General features: G+C 42.1%; 2 protein-coding genes across 34 annotated transcripts in view; one reads left to right on the plus strand and one right to left on the minus strand.

Annotated features, from left to right (window-relative positions):
• DOCK9 (dedicator of cytokinesis 9) overlaps positions 1-22,672 on the minus strand; it is a 326,031-nt gene that overhangs the window by 53,761 nt on the left and 249,598 nt on the right. For 32 of the 33 annotated variants that reach the window (XR_002173395.3, XR_002173394.3, XR_012327751.1 and 29 more), the window contains 10 exons: positions 19,274-19,420; positions 18,990-19,073; positions 18,162-18,273; positions 14,775-14,953; positions 14,420-14,533; positions 12,117-12,237; positions 7,189-7,322; positions 5,035-5,149; positions 1,566-1,632; positions 143-190 (listed from right to left, as the gene is read on the minus strand). Coding sequence is in view for 28 of the 33 variants with exons in the window: in XM_019920847.3 (XP_019776406.1) it covers positions 143-190; positions 1,566-1,632; positions 5,035-5,149; positions 7,189-7,322; positions 12,117-12,237; positions 14,420-14,533; positions 14,775-14,953; positions 18,162-18,273; positions 18,990-19,073; positions 19,274-19,420 (1,121 nt within the window). In the remaining 5 variants the exon portion in view is untranslated. Of the gene's footprint in view, positions 1-142; positions 191-1,565; positions 1,633-5,034; positions 5,150-6,015; positions 6,325-7,188; positions 7,323-12,116; positions 12,238-14,419; positions 14,534-14,774; positions 14,954-18,161; positions 18,274-18,989; positions 19,074-19,273; positions 19,421-22,672 lie in introns of those variants that run through there. The other variant, XM_019920857.3, reaches the window with a different exon arrangement.
• LOC109547572 (keratin-associated protein 3-1-like) lies at positions 22,392-22,634 on the plus strand (the record flags this gene model as incomplete). The annotated part of the gene is made up of 1 exon (XM_019920810.2): positions 22,392-22,634. A coding segment is annotated over one exon (243 nt), but the record flags the coding sequence as incomplete, so codon positions are not given.

Consider the following 22,672-nt stretch of genomic DNA (forward strand, 5'->3'; position numbering starts at 1 on the left):
GCAATCCAAAGATCTGCCACTGTCTTCATGGCGGTTTATGAGAATTACAACCGCCAATCCCCACAGACGACAGTTCCCACACTTCTGGATCCAAGCAACACAGAGAATGACACAACACTTCAAACTAAAACTCCCACAGTACCTGGCGATGTATCGCTTCCCCATGTACTGGAACTGGTGCAAGCAGACTCTGCGGAGAGAATGAAAGATTATTAGGGAGCGATAAAGTCATTGGAGATAAAATTATTTTTGACACATGGCTTTGTTTAAACCCATTTACAGTAACATGTTCAATAAGCTCTTACATCTACCACTAGCCCCTTACTTCTGGTTTTCAGAAATTCTCTGGAAGGTCCCTCTAAACCCAGAGAAAATGCTCAAACGCAAGGGAGGCCGCATATTGTGCTGCTATCAGTGCCATGGTGGCTGGTTTGAGCAACACAGAAGAAAGGCCCAGGACCGACAGGATTGACTGTTGACTCTGGGTGTGGATATTTACTCCACATCTGCCTTAGAAGGCATGGTGGAAACCACATGCACTGTTCCAAGTTGCTTATACCGTTCTCATTCAGCCTATGTAAGGAGCTTTCTTTTTTCATTCAAGTAAATGGACTGGTTCCTTACAGACATCAAGTATGTATTTTTTTGTTTTATTTTACTGTATTTTATTTACAACATTGATTTTTTTAAAAAAAAAATCATATATTTAATAAGAGTCAGTTAAAACAACGTCTAGTAAGTGCTTCTGAACTTACTAGAATCTTGTCTCACATGTGACAACTCCCACCTTTAACTCAGCAGAGGAAGTGACCATGAATTTGGGGACCAAGACCGTGATTCCAAAATGCACAAAGCTCTGAACACCATGGGTTTGCCCCAAATTCGTGCAAACACATTTGGCAGCAAATCATGACCCCAACTAACAGAGGTAAAGCTACCTGGTCATGATTTAACCTACTACTGTGAACAATCATAGTACACAGAAATAACTTCTTACTGCAGAAACAATCATGTGCTTGACTGTGGGGTGCTGCGGAATATACTCTCTATGTAAATTTTTCAAAAATCCAAAAAATTCTGGATTTGAAAACTCATCTGGCCCCACTAGTTTTGGATGAGGGATTGTAGATTCGTGTTTCTGGAAGTAAAAAGCTTAAAGGAAAACAGAAACTTAAACTAAAGTAATAAAATAATATAGACTGTATTTAAGATTTCACTTTTACATATTTTTTAATTGTAGCGATTTTGTCTCAGTTTCTGAGTATCACCCACCGAATTCAGCTAATAAATGTTGTGTTATTTTATTAAAATGGCTTATACGCCCAAGTAGTAACCTCTCATCTACAATAATCACATATCTAATCGTTTAAGGCTGTCGCTGTCCACTGCGTCATGAGCCCCTGAGAGTGGGTGTTGGGATTAGGTCCAGGAGAAAGAGCTTAAGGATAAGTGTGGATGTGAATATATATTGCATTCCTGGTTCAACTGTCGGTGCATGTATTCTTCACACCTCTTAACTAGCCAGGAAAAATCAAGAGTCAATGAGCAAAGACGAAACTACTCACTCCAATATTGTAAAAAAATCCATAAGTTCAGATGTTGAGGCCTTGTTCCAATATGTAAACAAAGCATCTGGAAAGTAAACATTTATTTGATTAGAATTATAATGCCTATTTCGTACATTATAAGATGGGAAGAGACCTCAGAGTGTAGGCCTCCAAACTTTCCTCGGCCCCCTTTTATGGTTGATCAAAGGATAGACCACAGTGACTAATCTATTATAATGGGTAACATGTACAACAGGCTTAGTCAGTATGAAGAAGCTATATTTGAACTTTAATTTCAGCATGCATCATCTAGCCCTGCATGGTACCTATTTAACTTATACATAATGTGCTCTTAAATGGACTAGAAAATTACCCACTACAGAATCCCTCCCCAGTAGAGAATCTGTTGAAAATTCTTACATGTACGTAAGTAACCCCTTCCCAACACACACACACACACACACACACACACACACACACACACACACACACACTGCAGTGGAAGCATGTATCCTACAGGCACTGTTTTGCCCTTTGAGTTTTAATTCAGCAATTAAGCCTGGATCTATCTCAGTCTTTTCCAAGCTGCATAACAGTCCTCTCCATGGATGTACTACAACTGAGTTAACCAGTTCCCCTACTGACAGACATTTACTTGCTCTTCCCCCCAATTCTTTGCTATTATAAATCATGCTTCGGTAAAAATCCTTTTTACATGCGTCCTTGCACACTCGTCCAACTACATCTAAAGGAGAAATGCTTAGAAGTGAACTAGCCATGTTAATAGTGTGCACATTTGAAATTTGACATATATTGTCAAATAGCCCTCCAAACAACAGTGTATGAGAGTTCCTATTTCCTAGCACGATGATACAATGTACCAGTGGTTAAGAACCACACCTGCTCTTTATCAAGAGCAACTGGGCACATCTTTAGTTAAGGCAAATCCTACAAATTCACTTACAGGAAGCATTCTCTGTGTATGACTCTTAACCATTCGACATTGCACAAAGAGTGTTAGTGAGTGATCGTTAAACATTTTTGCCTTCTCACATTTTACATTGAAGTTGAGAAATGTGTTAAAAGATTTCTCTCAGGGAAAAAGCCACTGAGTCTTTCGGGCCTGAGATGAGCAAGAGGCTGGCTGCAGAGATGCTGGAGGCTCATGAAGATGCATGGCAACGGACTTTTATTCTACACTTGTCAAGAACAGTGACAGGCGGGAGAAGCCGTGGGATACATACCAAGTACCTGCTATGCACCAGGCACTGTGTTAGGTCTCATGATTTCACATATATCCTGTCATCGAATCCTCACCATGATCTGGGGCAGAGTTTCCATTTACAAATGAACTAATGAAGGCTCAGAGAAGCTAAGTAACTCTCCCAACTACCAGCTGACAGAAGGCCGGTGGAATGGCGATTTAAATCAAGTGCACCCGATTTTGAAAGCCATGGCTAGCCTCTTAGACCAGAGGGTGGTCGGGGAGCTTCCATCTCTTGGGGGTTTCAAGTTTAGAATCCAGAGGGACGGACTCTGGTTACTTGAGGCTGGTGTGTTGGGAACCCAGGGAGTTCCCCGGATGCTGGGCCCCTCGGGGTCAACTTGCAGACACCTGAGGCCAGCAGACAGAACCAGCTGGCCAGCCGGGTGGTACCATCGTGGCCTGTCCTTGCTCTGTGCTCTGGCTATTGGCTGAGGAGGGGGGAAGATAGAGCTAAGCTCTATTACGGAGAAAGGAGGCACAAGAAGGCACAGAGGGCGAGGGGCCCTGTGTGTACAAGGTGTGCATTAAATGTGGGATAAAGGAAAGAGTAGCAACAGAGCTAGTTACACAACTGATTTTGGTTATCTGTCTGGTAAACTATTCTAAAGGCAATTTCTCCCCCACCCCATACTATACACAAAAACCAATGCTTGGTAGATACTACGATTTAAATGTGAAAATTTAAATAATACAGCTTTTAAAGAAAATACAGGAGAATATCTTCAGAGCCTGGGGGGTAGGTAAAGATTTCTTAAATGAGACACACAAAAAAATTCTAATTATAAAGGGGAAAAAAAGTGTAACAACAGTAGTTGTAAAAAAAAAAGGATATTCTAAAACTGTTTTGAAGAAGTTGTTGCATTTTTTAAATATGTGCCTGGCCTTCCAAAAGGCTGACTTTAAAGGGTAACTTTCACTTGGATGCAAAATTTCTTGTATATTTGTTTTTTAAAAAGTTATTTTCTAGTTACGCATCACATTTAATATTTGAAATGTAAAATATTTTAAAGAAAACTTTCAATAAAGGAAAAACAGGACTATAATGCTGGCTGAAACTCACTACCAGGATGAAAATTGAGAACGTTTGACTTAATGGGAAGAATTTCAACTTTCTAACTGAAAAATCAGAATAAGAGCCTGGGGCTTTTGTATTTGGTCATCATTCACAAAACAAAATCTTGTCTGTTTGTGTTTTTCAAAATAGCTATTTTAAAGTAACAAGCTGACAGAAGAGTAAAATCCTCCAGTTCCAAAGCTTTTTAAGGATCGTATGCTGCTCCTAACTTCTGAGCTACAGGTCAGGCTCTTAGTGCTGCTGAAATGGAAGCTCGATACAAAAGAAACACTATTTGCAGCAGAAGTACCTTCCCCTGGATGCTCAATGCCCACACCCCCTGCCACCAGACAAGTGGGCTCCAGGTCTCCAAAAATGGCATTTTACTTTCAAAAGAGTTTGTCTTCTCTCAATGACCTTAATGAAGCTCACAGTACCCTTCCTAATTTGTTACAGGAAAATTAAGAAGATTTTTGACCAAGGTAAGAACTGTGACGTTATACTATGGCACAGTTTCATGTGATTGCTTATATCACAAAATCAGAGTTGGAACTGTCCTGCCATGGATGTTTACAAGCTTTAAATGGTACTGATAAAGCAGGAATGGTTGTGGTCATTTCTATTTAAAAATGTGTCTGTCAAACCCTTAATCAGAAGCTTAATCTACCAGAATATCACTATTTCCATTAGAAAACTAAACACACCCCACCTCTAGTTAAAGCCAGGAATGTCACACACACTGTAAATGGAAGAGCTGCTTAGGTCACCAACACTACATTCTCTAATTCAAGAGACTGACTAATAAAATTATACAAGTTGCCAGTAAGTTTGCTTGGACAAATGAAATTAAAAAGAAAAAAATCAAAAGCTACTTCATTTATCTGCTTCTGTCTCCCTTAGTGAAGATGTATGTCTGAGCTTAATATAAATTTTTAAAATACGCCATTCACATTTTAGCACTCTTTCTGAAATACAATAATTAATGAAAATAAATTTCCAAATTAAGACTTTTATTTCTAGTACATTCAGTAAATTAATATGTATTTCAAACAAGAGAAAAAATCCCTTTAAATCCTTAAACACTTTGAACCAACTACAATTTTTAAAAAATAAACCAAATACTGAAACAAGGAAAGTAAAACAGGTACCTTCATTTTTTTACCTACCATCAGACATGCTTTTTAAGATGTAGAGGAAACACATCAGCAGGCTCTTAATCTCAGACTGGTCAAGTTTGTCACAGCGAACGACAGAATTTCCCAAAGTGCCACTTTGCTGGTGCTGAAGAAGGAAACAGAGGTGATTTTTCTCCTTCGTTACAGGTAAAACAAAATTAGGTTCACTTTTCTCCCTTGGAAGAGAAAGAGTCTTAGAATTGAGTCAAATCATACAAATTGGAAGGTATAAATGATTTGTCAACGAACTACAAGCACACCGTCACCAAATACACACAAGTGTTAATCCATGGAAGCTCTGTCTTGTCTCCTTGGCACACTCTGCCGGGACAAGCCAGAAGGCACGGACCTCTCAAACTGAAAAACCAGTCGTAGTTGCCGGCTTAGTGCCGAAATGCCAAGCAAAACTTCATGCAAAAAACTGTGCGTGCTAAGATCAAAGAGAAATGATGATTCAGAAGACAGTACCAAACCAAACATATCCTCAGGAAAACGTCAAGTGGCTGAAAACAGAAAATTAAGTCCAAGGGGCTGCTATGGACCAGCCACTAAAGCCTGGAGCTGAGGCACTGTTATTCCGTTACATCCTGGGGCAGCCCTGGGGGAAAACCACAGGCAGGTGCCCGATAGGGACAAACAGGGACACCTCAGTGCAGCAGCACCAAAGCCCCTAAACTGATGAGATCACGCCATCATCAGCTCAGCTCAACACTGCAAACTTCAGAAAGCTCAGGGCGCAGGGTGAGGGCAGCTTTGCCACTAGACAGCAGGTTCACACCATGTTCAAAGCATTCACTTAAAGAAAAAAGAACAAGAATCTCATCTCATTTAAAAAACACAAGAAATTTTAAAATCTTGAAAGTTATATTTCCAATTGAAATCTGGAAAATTTTTTGCCAAATACCAAAGCAGAAAGATCAGTGAAAAAATATCTTTCATTCAAGGTACTGGTGGGCAATGGAAAAGATATATACTAATCAGGTTTAACTAATAACATAACACGAGTATTTTTATTATAAGAAGAGACACACTGCAATTAGCGGCAAAGCCGTGGTGCCGGCGTACCTCCCGCCCACCCACTTCATCAGTGCCGCTGGGAGAGCCCAGGCCTCCCTGCAGCGGGAGCAGGGGTGCCGCCTGTGGGGCCTCTTCCGGCAGAGGCAGCAGCGTTAGCAGCGAGAAGTCCATGGTGACCCGGTGTCTCCTGGCTGACTGGCCGCTCTCCTCCTCTCCAGCTCCGCGTATGACACAAGCCGAGTGCCTTCTGAGCAGCTTCTCCCTCTACGCACGAAGGCATGTCAGGGTCAAGGGAAAAGTTCGACAGGTCATGACACCTGCGCGGAGATGCTCGGACGGCTACAGAACCGCAGCTGAGGGTCATCACGGCGAGGTCGGCCACACAACCGCGGTAAGGTTATGAACCTGACCCCGAGGAAGGGCGGCTTCCACGTTTCTGAGAACTAGGAATACATCCCTAAGAGAATCACTTGTTTATTGGTACATAAACCTGTAACTTAACCTATACATAACTTGTCTATAACTTGAAATAACTTAGGAAAACAGTGACAGAGGTGAGACTAATCTACTATCATGGTTCCAGGTTTAAATCCAAGCTTTATCCATTTGCACAAAATTCCAAACTTAGGTATTTCAAGAAAACAATAGTTAAATATGAGGAGGATGTGTTGTGCTGGGGGCACAGTATGAATAGAGTGATTTCAAATAAAGCCTTATCCCTGCCTCATCTGTACTACTGATTAATCTTTTCTGGAGCCAGCTTCGGATCCAACGCCCATTCGCATGGGTAACTGTGTTATAATTGGTGTTCCGTGGCACACAGACCGTGGGGATTCTAAGCAAGTGGCATTTTGATTTCCCTACCTGTTCAAACTGCCAGAACCACTGGCTCAAAGTGCTCCACTGTAAACACTGCCCTGATGAAATCCTACAACAGGAACCAGGGGGTTTCAGGGAATGGGCTCCATCCTTAGACCATACTCTGAGATCATCTACCCCAGGTTAACTGAGTTGTTTAAGGAAAAGAAAAAAGGTCATCCTTACTGAACACTAGAACATGAAGCATGTTTACTTTGGGCTAAATCCATTAGTTATAAGAAACACTTAAGTTACATGAAAAGAAATTACCTTATCCAGGGAATTGCTCTTCTCACTATTCCTTTCTGGAAGGCTGTTCCCGGAATCTGTGCTTATGAGGGATCCTCTTGAATCAGCATTTCTCACACTACTGATGTTTGGAGTTGAGTTTGTATACGGAGAAGCTAAACAGAAATCAAGCCAAGACCAAAGATTTGGTGAGACAGAACAAAATAAAAAGAAGTACTGAATTTTAATAAGGGAAACTGCTTCTTTGGCACTTATTTTTCCTGTGAGAGCTGGCTCAAGAGTTTCGTTCAATTACCTCTCCTGTAAAGAACCAGGCCATTTAGATTGAGATACAAATAACCGTTAATCTGAAACGTTCAGACATAACCATCAATTCACTTATGAGAAACCACCTTGGATTGCTCAGACTAAAGGAGAACATGCTGGTTCAGACTAGGGTAGAATAAAGACTTCAAAAAGTTAAAAAGATAAATCCACCTACAACTATCAAATAAAAAAAAAAAACTAAACCATGCAATAAACGTGCAGTACTCAAACGGCGGGCTGAGATACCCCAGAAAACTCTGAGGGGTGTCATGGGACATTTTAAAGTTTCAAGGAAAACACAGCGATACTTGACATCTGCCAGAAACTGTAGTTTCAACCTCCGACTGTGCTACATTCCTTTCCGTGATGTCATATCTCTGTGAAGCACGGTATTTGGTGGTCACGATGATAAAATGCAAGTACTGGGTGAAAATCAGTGTGGAACAGGAAATGAGAATGTTGGTGAGCGATCTGATTCCAAATTTGAGAAGCCGTGTAGCGCCCAACAGGCACACACAACCCATTAGTAAGAATCGTGGTTAGTAAAAATAAAAATTTTTTTCTTTATGTATGTATATAGTTTTCAAATGCCTACTAAGTTGTTAGGTTATAAGTACTTATTATTTGGCCCTAAGTACCTAATAAACAGAACCATTAGGTGTTTCTTTTGGCCTTGGGGACTCCATGAAAAATTACTTTGATTAATAAGGGTGCTGTGAATTGAGAATGTTTGGGAATCTCTGCAATAAACAGTTACAAGCAGAAAGGAAATCTAACTTGGAAATAAAATTTGTGACATCTGTTGAAAAAAATAGCATTTTAAGGGAGAAGTCAGCCCCTACCTCAATACTGTGGAATTTTTAAAAGTAATAGATCGACTTCCTGCTTAGATAAGATTTAAATAAATCACATAAGTAAAAATGACTCTTAGACTTGCACATTCTGGCTTGAACCAAAAGGCATGCCTCCGGCTGCAAGGCTGGGCTGGCAGTGCACACTGTGCAAGACTTTCGGCGCCACGCTGCAGCAAGCTGTAAGCACAGCCTCCCACCCCCAAGCTGCTGAGATGCCTTTCCTTGGCACCTCAGAACAGGCAGGCCCTTTTTGGGTTTCAGCCTGCAAATTAGCTGCCATGGGCTGATACATCTCGAAGTTAATCCTCTCCCCGCCCCTAACACTCAGGTTTATCCACCACCATCTCTGAAACCAGTTCAGTGTATTAAGTATATCAAGCAAAGAAGGGCAAGGGAATCTGAAAATGTGAGTGCAGGCAGGAACACGTAAACCACTGGCCAGGGGCTGCGCCTACCCAGAATAGGAACGGTGTGATTGACTGCCACAGGGTACAGGTAAAAACCCTATGAAAAAGCCAGGGGCCTTTTTCTATACTCAGAGAGAAAAGAAACATGCACTGTGACCAAATTATAACTATCGTCTTCCTAATATAACCAGACTTCATACTTAGTGTAGAACACAGAACTCAGGAGAAAAAGGCTCTCAGTAAAGTAAAATTAGACATTAAATTCTCAAAGTTTTAGGCTCAGTTCCAGAACAAGAGTTCTAATCTAAGGCAAACAGATGTAAATGCAATAAATCAAAATCAACATGCTGGGGCTTCCCTGGTGGCGCAGTGGTTGAGAGTCCGTCCACCTGCCGATGCAGGGGACACGGGTTCGTGCCCCGGTCCAGGAAGATCCCACATGCCGTGGAGCAGCTAGGCCCATGACCCATGGCCGCTGAGCCTGCGCGTCTGGAGCCTGTGCTCCGCAAGCGGAGAGGCCACAACAGTGAGAGGCTTGCGTACCGCCAAAAAAAAAAAGAAATCAACATGCTTAGTAGAACTATGTTCCGGGGGGGGGGGGGGGGGGGGGTGTGTGTGTGTGGTGTGTGTGTGTGTGTGTGTGTGTGTGTGTGTGTGTGTGTGTGTGTGTGTGTGTGTGTGTGTGTGTGTGTGTGTGTGTGTGTGTGTGTGTGTGTGTGTGTGTGTGTGTGTGTGTGTGTGTGTGTGTGTGTGTGTGTGTGTGTGTTTAATATCCTGGCCCAGTGCATAACTTTTAAAAGAAATTTACTTCAACTCTCTCCCCTTTGTACAGACAGCAAAATGCAATACACTGAGTAGGTAGGTAAAGGAACCCTGAGCCTAAGAATGCATGCCTTGAGAATGTAATTTTTTTTTAAATTTATTTATTTATTTTTGGCTGTGTTGGGTCTTCGCTGCTGTGCCTGGGCCCCCTCCAGCTGAGGCGAGCGGGGGCCACTCCTTGCCGCGGTGCGCTGGCCTCTCACTGCGGTGGCCTCTCCTGCTGCGGAGCATGGGCTCCAGGTGCGCGGGCCTTAGTAGCTGCAGCACACGGGCTCAGCAGTTGTGGCTCACGGGCTCTAGAGTGCAGGCTCACTAGTTGTGGTGCACGGGCTTAGTTGCTCCGCGGCATGTGAGATCTTCCTGGACCAGGGCTCAAACCCATGTCCCCTGCATTGGCAGGTGGACTCCCAACCACTGTGCCACCAGGGAAGCCCCTAAAATGAACGTAATCTTTGAGTAGTTTTTATCCAAGCAATGAATCGGTTTCAGAAATTTTCATGCACCATGTTCCAAAGACATTAAAAAAAACGCTGAGGGTACATTCTCAGTAAGTGTGGAAACAGAATTTCCTTAAGAGACGTAAGGAGAAAGTCAGCTCTTGATAAGCACTGGGACTAAAACTAACTGGAAATTCCTTGATGAATAAAAGAAGAATTGCTAAAGCTACCAGAAAACAACTAGTAAACCCAGTTCAAAGGTGGGGGCTGCTTTCCTGGAAGGCATTTCTAAAAGGAAACAAGGATTAAAGTGTTTAAAGATGGGGGCAACATAGATAAAAGCCTGAGTATAAATTAAGTCTATTGTGGTGAATTCCCATGAAAAGTGGATCCAGATCTTGAAATTCAAGAAAGAATGAAATGGGACAAAATTAGCCTTGAGAACTTTTTGTAACTTCACCATGAACACAGAGCAATCAAAGGCCACTTACGTCATTGAAGTTGTGCTAAAGACCCCCCTCGGCTCATCTCTTTGTTCTCAAGGCACCCCAAACCCTAACAAGGTGAATGTGGAATTGGAGAATCAAGTCAGAGTCAAAACATCACCTCATTCTAGTTTCATCATTTCCACAAAGTCTTGAATCCTACAGAATACTGGTCAGAGAGGACAGAGAGTTAAGATTTAGGCTACTAAGAGTCTATCACAAAGCATGAATAACACTGAAGAACTGTGCTTGTTATAATGGCAGTCAAATAATAACACTGTTTACCTTGCCAAGCACTGCACACATTCAACTAGCTCTTCATCCCTCACCACGACTCTATTTTTGAGATGTGGACACAGGGTAAAGAGGAGAGACACCCTGCCCATGGCAATTGTAAATGGTGGAGTCTGGATCTAAAGCCACATCTGTCTGACTTTAAAAACATTGCTGGGAACCGCTGCAGACAAAGCCCCTGAAAGGACCCCTTCCCCACTCCCAGAAAGTGGCTGGGCTTGTGGACAGAGTGAGGCAAAGGAGACAGAGCGAGGGCCCCATGAGAAAGGCAATGGAAATACCATGTGCCAGGCTCTGCGTTTTGTATGAATTAACTCCTTTCATCTTTACAACGCCAAATGAGGTAAGTATGACTATGAAAAATACACAGAAACAGAAGTAAGATTAAAGACTGGTATGGGCATTATGGGATAAATCTGAGCATTGGTATGAGGTTTCCAATTTTACAGTCTGGCCAGTTTCATCACCTACATGAAATACCACGTTAGCAACTAGAACAACACAGCAGCTAAGGACATAAACTCAGAATGAACCACAGTCCTGCAGATTGATTAGGTAAAAGGACTGCCCTTTATTCTGCCCTATGAGTTAGTTCCATTATTGGGTGGTCTAAGCATTAGCCACAGCAGGATGCTTCATTTATTCAAACTGTGGTGTAAAAGAGAAGAAATGAAGACAGCATAAGCCTGTGAGCGTCTGTGAAGATATATATATATATTTTTGTACCATTATCTTTATGAAGGAGCTGGCACGTGTGCTCAGAGTATTAATAAATACATTTCTCATGCATTTTCTTATGGAAAAACTACTCAATTTGAATCTTGATTTATGCCATCTGTTTTCCTCCCCATGGGGGCTGCTCTAACATTATTTCAGATAGAAAAAATATTGTAGGAAAGAAGATTTTAGAAAACTGATTTCAGGACTGCATTCTAGCCATAAACCAGTATCTCCATCAGCAATTAGTCTGTCACATCTCATCTAAACTGTTAACACTACAAATACATCCTACCCACCACACACACACTTGCAAGGATATTCTTTTCCTAAAAGTATAAACAATCTAGTTTGAAGATTTAAAATGAAAAATTAACATGCATTAAACAAAAAGCAAACAGGACAAATATGTGGTTAAGTGTACTACATGTGTTATTCCTGAAATCTGAGATCTTTATTTCAGTGTAGAGTTAAGGGGTTTCATAGCTGAGGAGCAAAATCAGGAAAAGAATATTTGAAGTAGAAACTCAAGACTTCAAAGTTCTGATTTGAAAGCTAACAAATGATTGGATTAAAGATGCTTTCCGAATTAGACTGCAGAGAAGCAGGTCAGAGCCCGAGCATTACCAATGCCAGAGATGGCACCAAAGAGGTCCTTGTGCAGACTGGCATCCAGCGAGCTCCCAGACTTCTGCGGTGTCACTATCGGGTTCACGGCTGGCAAAGTAAGGGATTCCTCCTTCACAGTCTGTCGAGAAGGAGAGAGACAAGAAACAATTGAAGATGACTTTAAAGGATTCACCAACAGTTCTTGCAAGTGTGAGGGCGAGCCTAAGAACAGGACAGAACAGCCTGGCATGTTAAACGTGCCTGAGTGGGAGGAGCACAGCGCGGGGTGGAGGTGGGGTGTGTGGGTCAGAGGGAGCACGGGGCACGTCAGGTCTGGGGCGGGCGGAGAAACCTTGGCCCATGAAGTCCTGTATTTCCCCAGGAGGTCTAGCACCCTTCCCTTTCCAGAGCTCTGATGCCCAACATTTCTGTAGATTATTTCAATATGTTTCTTCCTTCAGAAGAAGCCCCATGTGCTCTTTCTAACTGGAAGGTTGTTTTTTTTCTCTCACACCAGAAATCTTCCCAAATGAGCAACAGTGACCTCACAGTAGCAGCAGTGAAAACCTCTGCAAGGTGGGTGCTTCGTCTGAATTCTCAATCAGTGGAGAAATTATGTTCATTATGAAGTAATGTCATAAAAGGGATTTTACTTTCATGAAAGCCAAAGCAAAAGCTGGTGTTCATTTTTCTCAGGATTGAAGCAGTACAGATAGGTAGCATTACACCCTGAATTACTTATTCCGATTAGAAAAGCAGACAAATTTAGAGAATACACATGTGAAATACAATGTTGTAGAGGGTGAGATTAGTGTGGTGCATTCCATGTAAGGACAGTGAACATTCACGCTCTTTGGAACTACAAAAACTATTCTATAAACACGGTTCATCTCAATGCACCATCACGTAGGAGATGTATAGAAAACAGGACAAAGCACCACTGTTGGGGGAAAAGGGACAGAAATACACACAAGGGAGCTCCCCCGGTGTATGCTGTAATGACAAAGTGGCAAGATGAACAATGGAGCCAGTTCACGGGTCCAGAATAAACAGGAAAAGGGCACTGCTGAACTGCTAACACCTATCCAAATTAATGCCAGATTGTCTCCAACCAAAACACTTTGAGATCATTTCTGGCATCATCCTTCAGTCAACTTAATTTCCAGTATATCTTTAAATGACTGCATAAAGCTAAAGTAAATTAAGGTGGTCAGTTTGGGGAGGTGGGGTCATTCACCCTGGCCCCCCAACATCTAGTCTGATTATCTTTCTAATTTTACAGAGGAACTTCAGCCCAAAGAGGTGGCTTTTCCAAGACTGTGTAGTATGTTACATCAGAACCGGGGCTAGCACTGAGCTCTTATAGCATGGAGGTTAGAACTATGCTTTTTTTTAAAAAAACAAAATAAACTCCTTCCTCTATAACTTTTTGTTGGATACACAAAGAAGATCCTGAAATCTTATAAGAAAACAAGCCATCAGGAAAGCATGGCTTTTTATAATGATTTTTTTTTTTTTCTTTTCGGTTCGCGGGCCTCTCGTTGTGGCCTCTCCTGCTGCGGAGCACAGGCTCCAGAGGCACAGGCTCAGAGGCCACGGCTCACGGGCTCAGCCGCTTCGCGGCGTGTGGGATCTTCCTGGACCAGGGCACGAACCCGTGTCCCCTGCATCGGCAGGCGGACTCTCAACCACTGCGCCACCAGGGAAGCCCTATAATGATTTTTAACAAGAGTTGAAGGTTTACTGACTGACTCCGTCTTAGCCAGAAATGCAGCTTACCAAGACTACTGTAGATTATTATGGTTTTAGGGGCACAAAAAGAGGAGACGTGTATAGTTGAATAGTGTCCCTCCAATTGCATATCCACCCTGAACCTCAGAATGTGACCTTATTTGGAAAGAGGGTCTTTGCAGATGTAATTAAGATGTAAGATAAGATGATGTCATCCTGGATTAGGGTGGGCCCTAAATCCAAGCACTGGTGTCCTTATAAGGACAGAACAGGACACCAGAGACACAGACACACACCAGGGAGAACACCATGTGAAGACAGAGGCAGAGATTGGAGTGATACAGCTATAAGCTAAAAAAAGCAAGGATTTCGGGCAACCACCAGAAGCTAGGAGAAAGGTGTAGAACCAGCTCTTCACCCAGAACCTCAAGAAGGAACCAACCCAGCTGACATCTTGATTTTGGACTTCGGGCTTTCTGACTGTGAGAGAATAAATTTCTGTTGTTTTTGGCCAGGCAGTTTGCGGCATTTTGTTAGGGCAGCCACAGGAAGCAAATACAGGCTGTGTCTATGTGAATGCGCTTACGTACACTGCCAGGGTTCACGGGGAAGGGAGACACATCTCTCACGTTGATCCGCTGGACATTCTCAATCAGCAGACCGAACAGAGGCAGGTAGAGAGTGGCTATCCTTGCTTGATGGCTCTGAAACAAAGGCGCAAAGCGTAAGTTTATCCCGGACTCAGAATTTAACGATGGACTGAGCTAGCACTTGGCCATCTCCTGTATTTGGATCCTTCCTATAAAGATTGCTGTTAGATTTTATTGTATAAACAGAGAAAGTCTTAGTGCTGTTACCACTAATTTTCTAATTGCTTATTTCTTTATATTACTCAAAATGAAGGACACTTATCAATCATATTTCCTTCCATTAGAGAACACTCACCCTGGAAGCATATCTGTCATCAAAAGAATGCTTTATCAGCAGGTTCTTAAGCACACCAATGGCAATCAGCCGGACCTCCCTGAACTCCTGGAGGGCGGTCCCCACCTCCCTCAGTAACAGTCCCACCAAGAAGTGGTTTCTGCAGAACTCATCCGTTAATGAGTAGTCAAGCTGGAGATCTGAAATGAGGATAGAAACCACTTTAGTTAGAAAGGATGTAACACTCTTTGAATAAAATAAAAACCAAGCCCATCCTTTGCTTTCAGCCTCCCCTGTGTGTGTCATCAGGTGGTCACATCTGGCTTCCAAGGGGAAAGGGCTGATAACCTAAAATACTGCTCTGCACTCCAAAGTGAAAACAAAATTTAAATACAAATAAATGCACTGGATTTTGATTTTAAAAAGTATTACATCCTACATAATTATTAAGTTAGTGAATAGTTTTAGTAGCAATTTTTAGAATACAGGACAGCATGTTATATTACAAATGTAATTTTGTTATTGATATGAAATTTAAAAATAAAATTGTAGTAACTGACAACATTGCGGGGGAGTAAATTGTGCATAAGAGACACGTAATTAAAGAATAAATATAGGTGGTCTATTAAAATGGTCTTCACTACATGAGTTCATTTATCGATTTCCTGGTCATTAATGCCCATATATGCCCATTAAAACACAATGTGTTTAAAATGAACGAGTTACCATATTACCTATTATTTTGCTATCACTGAAGATCTTATTTGACTTAGAATTTTCTAAAATATACTCTTAAAACTTCTTTACCTCAAAAAGCCAATAGAAAACTGATATAAATTAGAACTAAAATGGACAAAGCACCAAATCAAACTAGTAAGTCATCAGCAAGCTAAGTGACAAGACTGAAAGCTCTTCTGGAAAAGAGATAATAAGCAGACGTGAAACCTACTGAGGGAGGGTAAATAAAAGCAGCTAAGCATCACACGCTAAAGCTGAAATACACCTATCCAGAAAGCTGTGGCTCGGATTTAAATTCTTATACTGAATCCATTGTTAGAGGAAAGTCTATAGGCCTCTCCTTTAACTTTAATGCCACGTTAGTTGCTTCTAAACCTACTCAAAGTCTGACCCAAGTCCTATGAACTCTTTAGCAGAAGGAAGGGAAAGAGCGTTCATCTTTCCAGAATGCTCATGTCCACTGTTTATGATTTTTAAGTCCAGTTTACTGAAAAGACAGTTCACAGCTTGAATTCACATGATCCCCTTAGAAGGAAAACTATTTATGGGTTTAATTGCACACGTGTGTGTGTGTGTGTGTGTACGTGTGCATGTGCAGAGAGGAGAGTGGAGGAGCAGGTGAGAAGGGTAAGAGGAAGGAGGATGCTGAAAAAAACACGAAACTTTATTCCTATCAGTGCAGTTATGGAAATTATCTGTAGCTGACCCACCACCTGCCTAGGGCAGCCCTTCTAGCCGCCAAATACCCCGACAGTCTACTAAGAGCTTGTGCGAGTCTGTGGGGTACCTGAAGGGTCTCCCCCTCACTCCTCACTTGGTTCTACAGGATAGACACCTGGGCCAGTGGGGAAGATGGACATTAGCACATGTTCACTGCCCAACCGCTGGGCAGCAAGAGCTATCCTCAGCACCCTGAGAGGTGAGAGGAAAATGGTCACAGTCTCCAAGGACAGGTGGGCTAGGAACTGAAGGTGGGGTGAAGGAGGGTCTGGGGTGCAGGGTAGGAAGCAGTTCACTCCAGGTGGGGCGCTGGGAGAGGCGAGGGGGAGACCTGGCTGGGCCCACAGGGGAGGTGCTGAGTGACTGGCCAGGAGGAAGACAGGATGCCCAGGGAGGTGCTATGTGAGGCTGAGAAGTGCGGGGAGGGCCTGCCATGTGTGAGGAGCTGGGACCAGCAGGTGTGCCCGGCATGTGGGGAACAGTGCAGGGTGGGACAGGTGGGCGGGCTGGGGTTGGATGGGGGATGCTGAACAGCCCAGGAGCTCAACCCCTCACCTTCTTCAATTATCACCCCAAAGTTGCCTTCTCAGTGAGGCTTTGCCTGGCCACCCGATCTCAATGCCAGCCCATTTCCTATCCCCTTCCCTTGCTTTATTTCTCTCTCCTTAGCACTTATCACTCTCTCATGTTCTACATATTTCACACAGGTAAGACAGCAGGGGATTTCATCCTTGTTGTCCACAACTCTATCCCAAGGCTAGGTAGAGTTGGTGCTGAGCAAGTATTTGCTGAATGCATGACCGCCGACTTCAGGCCACAGTCCCCCTTCTTGCTCTTTAAAAGGCAAGGTATTTATGTCTCTGAATGAATTCCTTTGTGAGTTTCTCTCTGAATTTCAGAGTCAGTTGATTTAGGTGTCATTAATAGTTTGGTGGCATCCTTCCACTTTTTCTCTCCTTTAGCATAAATAATCCTGAGCACATACAAGGTGCTAGATATTACTTGACAGATCCAAGAGACGAATTTGATTCATTTGACTTACTCAGTGAAGACAAAGAAATCTCTATGAGCTTAATTCTCTTCAAACTCAGAAAGGATACAGAACAGTTAATAAAGACTCAGCATGCAAACATAAAAAGCATGTGAAAAGCCATGTTGCTTGTGACATAGGTTACTGCTACTGCTATAAACAAGGACTATGAAAATGGTGGAATAATACATTTTTGAAATGAAGCAGAGCTTTTTGTTTATTTGCTTTACTTCTTAAAGAAACGTCCTAGAGGACCTAGTGACCCCAGGAGCAAAAAACCAGATGACTCCTGGGGATGCTGTGGCAATGTCTTAGCTACAGTGAGAACAAATTCACTGGTTTATCATCAGTTTTAAAACTGATCCAAGTATATGGCAAATGCCTACACGAATAGCATACGTAAGCATTTCAGCAATCACTTGCATTCTTTTTCTTTTAAAGGTGGAAGATGCAAGAAAGCAAGCGTCACCCCCCACACCTACCTACAGGAGTGTCATTTGACTCCACAGCTGGTGAAAGAAAAGCTAATTCACAAGAAAAAAGAAAAGTGAAACAAATAAAAATAAACTACAGTAAATAAAATGGATTACTATTGTTTAAGCAATGGAACTTTTCAATGAAAAAGAGTCACACTGGCATGATCTGTAGTCTGGTAATTTTGCACACTGGCATGATCTGTAGTCTGGTAATTTTGCACACTGGCATGATCTGTAGTCTGGTAATTTTGCTAAAAAAAATAAGTTCCTACAGAGCATTTTATCCATTTTTTTAATGGAAATTTAACAAGAAAAAAATCAATTCATCAATGAAAAATATCAGATAATTTGAATGTCATGTGTGAACTAATTCTCTTTTCTTATTAAAAATGAATGGCTCTCTTTCTGAAAAGACTAGGATTAATATATTTAAAGATAAATTACCTTGATATCTTTGAATCCTGCCTTTTCCAAATGGCATTGGTAAATTCAATGGAATATAATGTTCATGATTGCACACCACACGGAGAAATTCAAATTTGTATTCAAAGAGGGTCTGCAGGAAAAATATGGTTAGTCGTAAGTTAAATGCCTCAGTGGATACTTTATACAGCCTCCTGAAAAACCTATTAGGAATCACACACTCGTCTTTAGCCTCTTCCCTGTCTTAGAGCTGCAGGCTCTGGGCTATTTTACAGATTTCAGAATGTCTGCAGGGATTTGTTTGAAAATTGGGAACACATTTCATTAAACAATGTCCTCCACTGACTTTTAGGGCATTTATGATTTATGCTCCTCTTACTTCAATAAAGGATTTCAGGCAGCTTATAATTATAGGCACAGGTTCAGTGCAATAAAAAAATGCGTAAGGCAGAGCTTTAAAATAGACACGCAAGGGAAGAGACAGATAATTCTAGCAGAGAAAGGCTACATGGTTATTTCTGTTACCTTGTTAAATAAACTATGATTTGCAACACATACACTTTTAGTTTTGCAGCTGAGAAGTCATTTAAGGTATTTATGAGAAAAATCAACAGGTATTTATGTTGCATATGGAATTACTGTGTCCTTAATATCTCACACATTAATGCAAGTACTAGTTAGTATCTCCAAGAGAGGAGAATGAATAGTGCCTCTGGGACTGAAAGAAAATTCTGATGTGAACCAAGAGAAACAGGTGGGTATCCAGATGTCACTCAGAGAGACAAAAAGAACAGTGTGTAACACACACACACACACACACACACACGTGCACACGTGCGCACAGGCTACCTTAGGATCTCCAGGAGCAAAGCAGCTGATGTAGTTGTTGATCTGCTTAAAGACAAAGCCCCTATCCATGAAGGTGAAACATCTCTGTGGAGGAAACAACCCACAAAGTTTAAGTATTTAGGCTTTTTTTGAAAGTTGGCTTCTAATCTGCATTTATTGTAAGTTTATCCTTTGGCATAAAAACCTGCCATCAACGTTCACTAAGCATCTATATGTACGAGTCACTCTGCTAGAAAAAGCACATTAGGCACTCGGCAGACACCCTCTTCCCCGGAGGCCCCCACCTTGATGAACACAGCCAGGCTATGATTCGCATTCTTAGACGCCTCCGGGTTATCTCGAAACTTCTGAGTGATGTGTGGCATCAGCATATTCACAACAGTTTCCACTGCATGATGATAGGATGCAGGAAATCTCTGGTTTCGCAATAACTAAAAAGGATTTAGAGCAAACATTTATTATTTTTTAAGTTGCAACCTTCGAGGGGAAAAAAAACCCCACCTCATCCCTGAGTTCATTTCAAAAACCCAGGGCTCTCATCTTATTTATCTGAAATTAGATAAGATAAATTATTCTTTCTTCTCTCGAAGTACTGTATGAGTATTCTAATACTTCAAATAAATGCTGTGGATCAGGTCTGAGATGTTAGACTTCAGTATGATAAAGACCACTGTGGAGGTATTTATAAAAATGTGGAGATGCACCTTTACTTCCAGAGATTCTGATCAGACCAGCATTTTTACTGCCTTTTACTTTGATTCTCATGCCTGTATCTTTCAGAGCTTTCTTTAGAAAACACTGTCTTAGGTTTAATCCTCAAGTACTCAAACTGAACACACACAGAATGGTGACTGTATGTCACTAGTTGAAACTGCTTAGAAGTCCTCTTTAAATTGACTTTACATAATAATTTTTCCCCATCAGGAACGCTTGCCTAAGAAATTACACACAGGTCACTTAGCAATTAGCTACCACTTACCATATATCTTCTACACACCAGGCACTGCACTAGATATTTTTATGTACTTTTTCATTAAATTCTTAAACACCCTCATATTATAGAGGGTCAGAGAGGTTAGGTAAATGTGTCTTCAGTCACACAGCTAACAATAACAAGATTCAAAGCCAGATCTACAATGAGTTTAAAGCCTATGCTCTTTCTGCTCTGTGATGCTGCGCTGCCCCCTCTGGCCCCAGTGCATGGAACCATTTATTGAAGGCCTGGAATGTGAAGGGGGCTGAACTGGATGCTCCGCGACACTTACCCGTGCATGCACGTGATTCTAAGAGCACGTAATTCTAACAGCCACAACAGGGGGGTGTTTTCATCCCCACATTACAGATGAGATGAAACTGAAGCTTGGAAGGATTCAATAAAAAATACTAACTGACCTTTAATATCTTTCCTTTCCTTCTCCCTTTCAGTGGCCGAACTCCTGGGTTTTACAGGGCACATGGCTGCCCAGCTAGAGACTGCATTTCCCAGCATAAGTTGTGGCAAGATAATGGCCATGTGACTAGTTCTGGCCAATGGGCTGTAAGAGGCTTGCCTTTCTCATAAAAGGAGCTGCTTGCCTACCAAGTCCTCCTCTTTGCCACTGCCTGGAATGTGGAGTGGTGGTGAGCCAGCTTCTCAGCTATGCAGACGAGGGTGACACCTGGGCTGGAGAGTTGGATAGGAGCTTGAGTCCCTGAATGACCTTGCAGGACAAGATCCCCACTGTCTGAGCTGCCTACTGGCTCATAATTTTCCAAAAGAGAGAAATGAACCTTCTGTCTTAATTTAGCCACTATTATTTTGGCCTCTTTTGGAGCAGCCAAACCAGTATCCTAATATCAAACAAATAGTATTTTGTAAAACTAGAACTGGAGCCTAGGTATTTATGCTATGAAAGCATGCATTATTTTATGCATTAAATACCAGAACCTACTATGAAATTTTGAAATGCCAGCTTTGTAATAATCTCAGTTCTCAAACCAATAACAAGACAATCTTTGTAAATGTACATAAACTCAAGAATCCAGTGAGGGAAGGATCAAGTCATAAGAAATGGAACTTTACCTACTTTCAAAAACAGAAGAGTAAAATTTTAAATTCCAAAAGGACTTTGTTCCATATGTGCAAACCAGTAACTCTATATCCTGAGGTGTCAGCCTCAACAGATGATCAGCTTCCAGGAACCCAGGTAAGGCCAACTCTAACCACCAGGCATGACCGCCAGCTACCTAAGCTGGCCATTCCTAAAAAAGAGGTCTCCCAAGAAAAGCCTACAGCATGGGGCTGAGTCAACAGCTGCTTAAACCATGAAAAGTGGACGGGGAACTCTATAATGGCAGCATGGGGTGGACCGAATGGAACCCATTAGTCAATATTATTATAACTAAAAGTGGGACAACCAGACTCCTATGCCTCTGACGTGATACAGTAGCACCAGCCAAGGTGTATCCTTGCCACAAAGAAAATCAAACCTGGATGGAATTAAGCCTCTAGATATCACTACACAAGGGTACAGGATACAGAGGGTACAGAGAATCATGTCACGTATCACTGCAAGGTTACAACTGGCCAAATCTAGAATATGGAAAATTCTGCAGGACAAATGGTCTACTTTCTTCAACAAATACACTGCATTAAAGAAACAAACAAATGGAGAGGAAACAGTGTGAGGATCCAAGAAACTTCAGAGACACATCAACCCAATGCAGTGTGTGGACTATGTTTAGATCCTGATTCAGACCAACTGTAAAATGACATTTTTAAGACACCTGGGGGAAACGGAATACAGATGGGGTGTTGGATGATAATAGAGAAATATTTCTAACTTTATTGAGTGTCATATGGTGCAATGGTTATTCTTTTTTAAGGCTTTATCCATTGGATATTATACACTAGTTTTATAGATGAAATGATAAAATATTGGGGAACTGCTTTAAAAATACTCTAGGAAAAAAGAAGTATGAGGGTGGATACCTAAAGCAAGAATGGCAGAGTGTTGATAACTGTTGAAGCTGGGTGGGTGAGAGGCACATGAGATTCATGAAACTATTCCCTTTCTTTTTCTTTTTAAAAATTTCTATAATAAAATTTTTTTAATGGTGAGATAAAGCTCTCCCTGCAGTGACAAACAGCTATTGTCTAGAGTCCTCATTTGGCAACAAAGCAATGAGGCAAGACACACATTGAAGGGTAATAAAGACTGAGGTAATGAGATGACTTTATGGAGATTATTATAAACTGAGATGGAAGAACATGATCTAGGCTAATGAGCTGATATCTAGGGGAGTGAGTGTTATAAGCGCTGGCTCAGGAGAGGACAGACACTAAGACAGCAGGAGACTTCTCAGCCAAACGAAACCTACCTCCTGACCATGTCCTGCAGCCGGATCTCCCTTTGGTAATGCTGCAGCGTCCACAGTGGCCCGGCCACAACCATCTATGCCTCCAACAAGGGCTGCCGGTGCTCGGTCTGCCGGCCCAGCACCTGCCCACACCTGATCTGCCTCCTCCAGCCCACCTGCTGCGCCCCATGCCCCCCACCCTGCTGTCAGCCCGACACCTTCATGCCCTCCTGCTGGCTGCTCAGCTCCTGCCACCAGACCCCTGGCCTCAGTGGGATCTCCCTGATGACCCACACTCAGCCTTGAAGCGAAGGGCCCTGCGGGCCCTGCTGCTGACAGCCACG

This window comes from Tursiops truncatus, chromosome 18 (genome assembly GCF_011762595.2).
Source record: "Tursiops truncatus isolate mTurTru1 chromosome 18, mTurTru1.mat.Y, whole genome shotgun sequence".
Classification (NCBI taxonomy): domain Eukaryota; kingdom Metazoa; phylum Chordata; class Mammalia; order Artiodactyla; family Delphinidae; genus Tursiops; species Tursiops truncatus.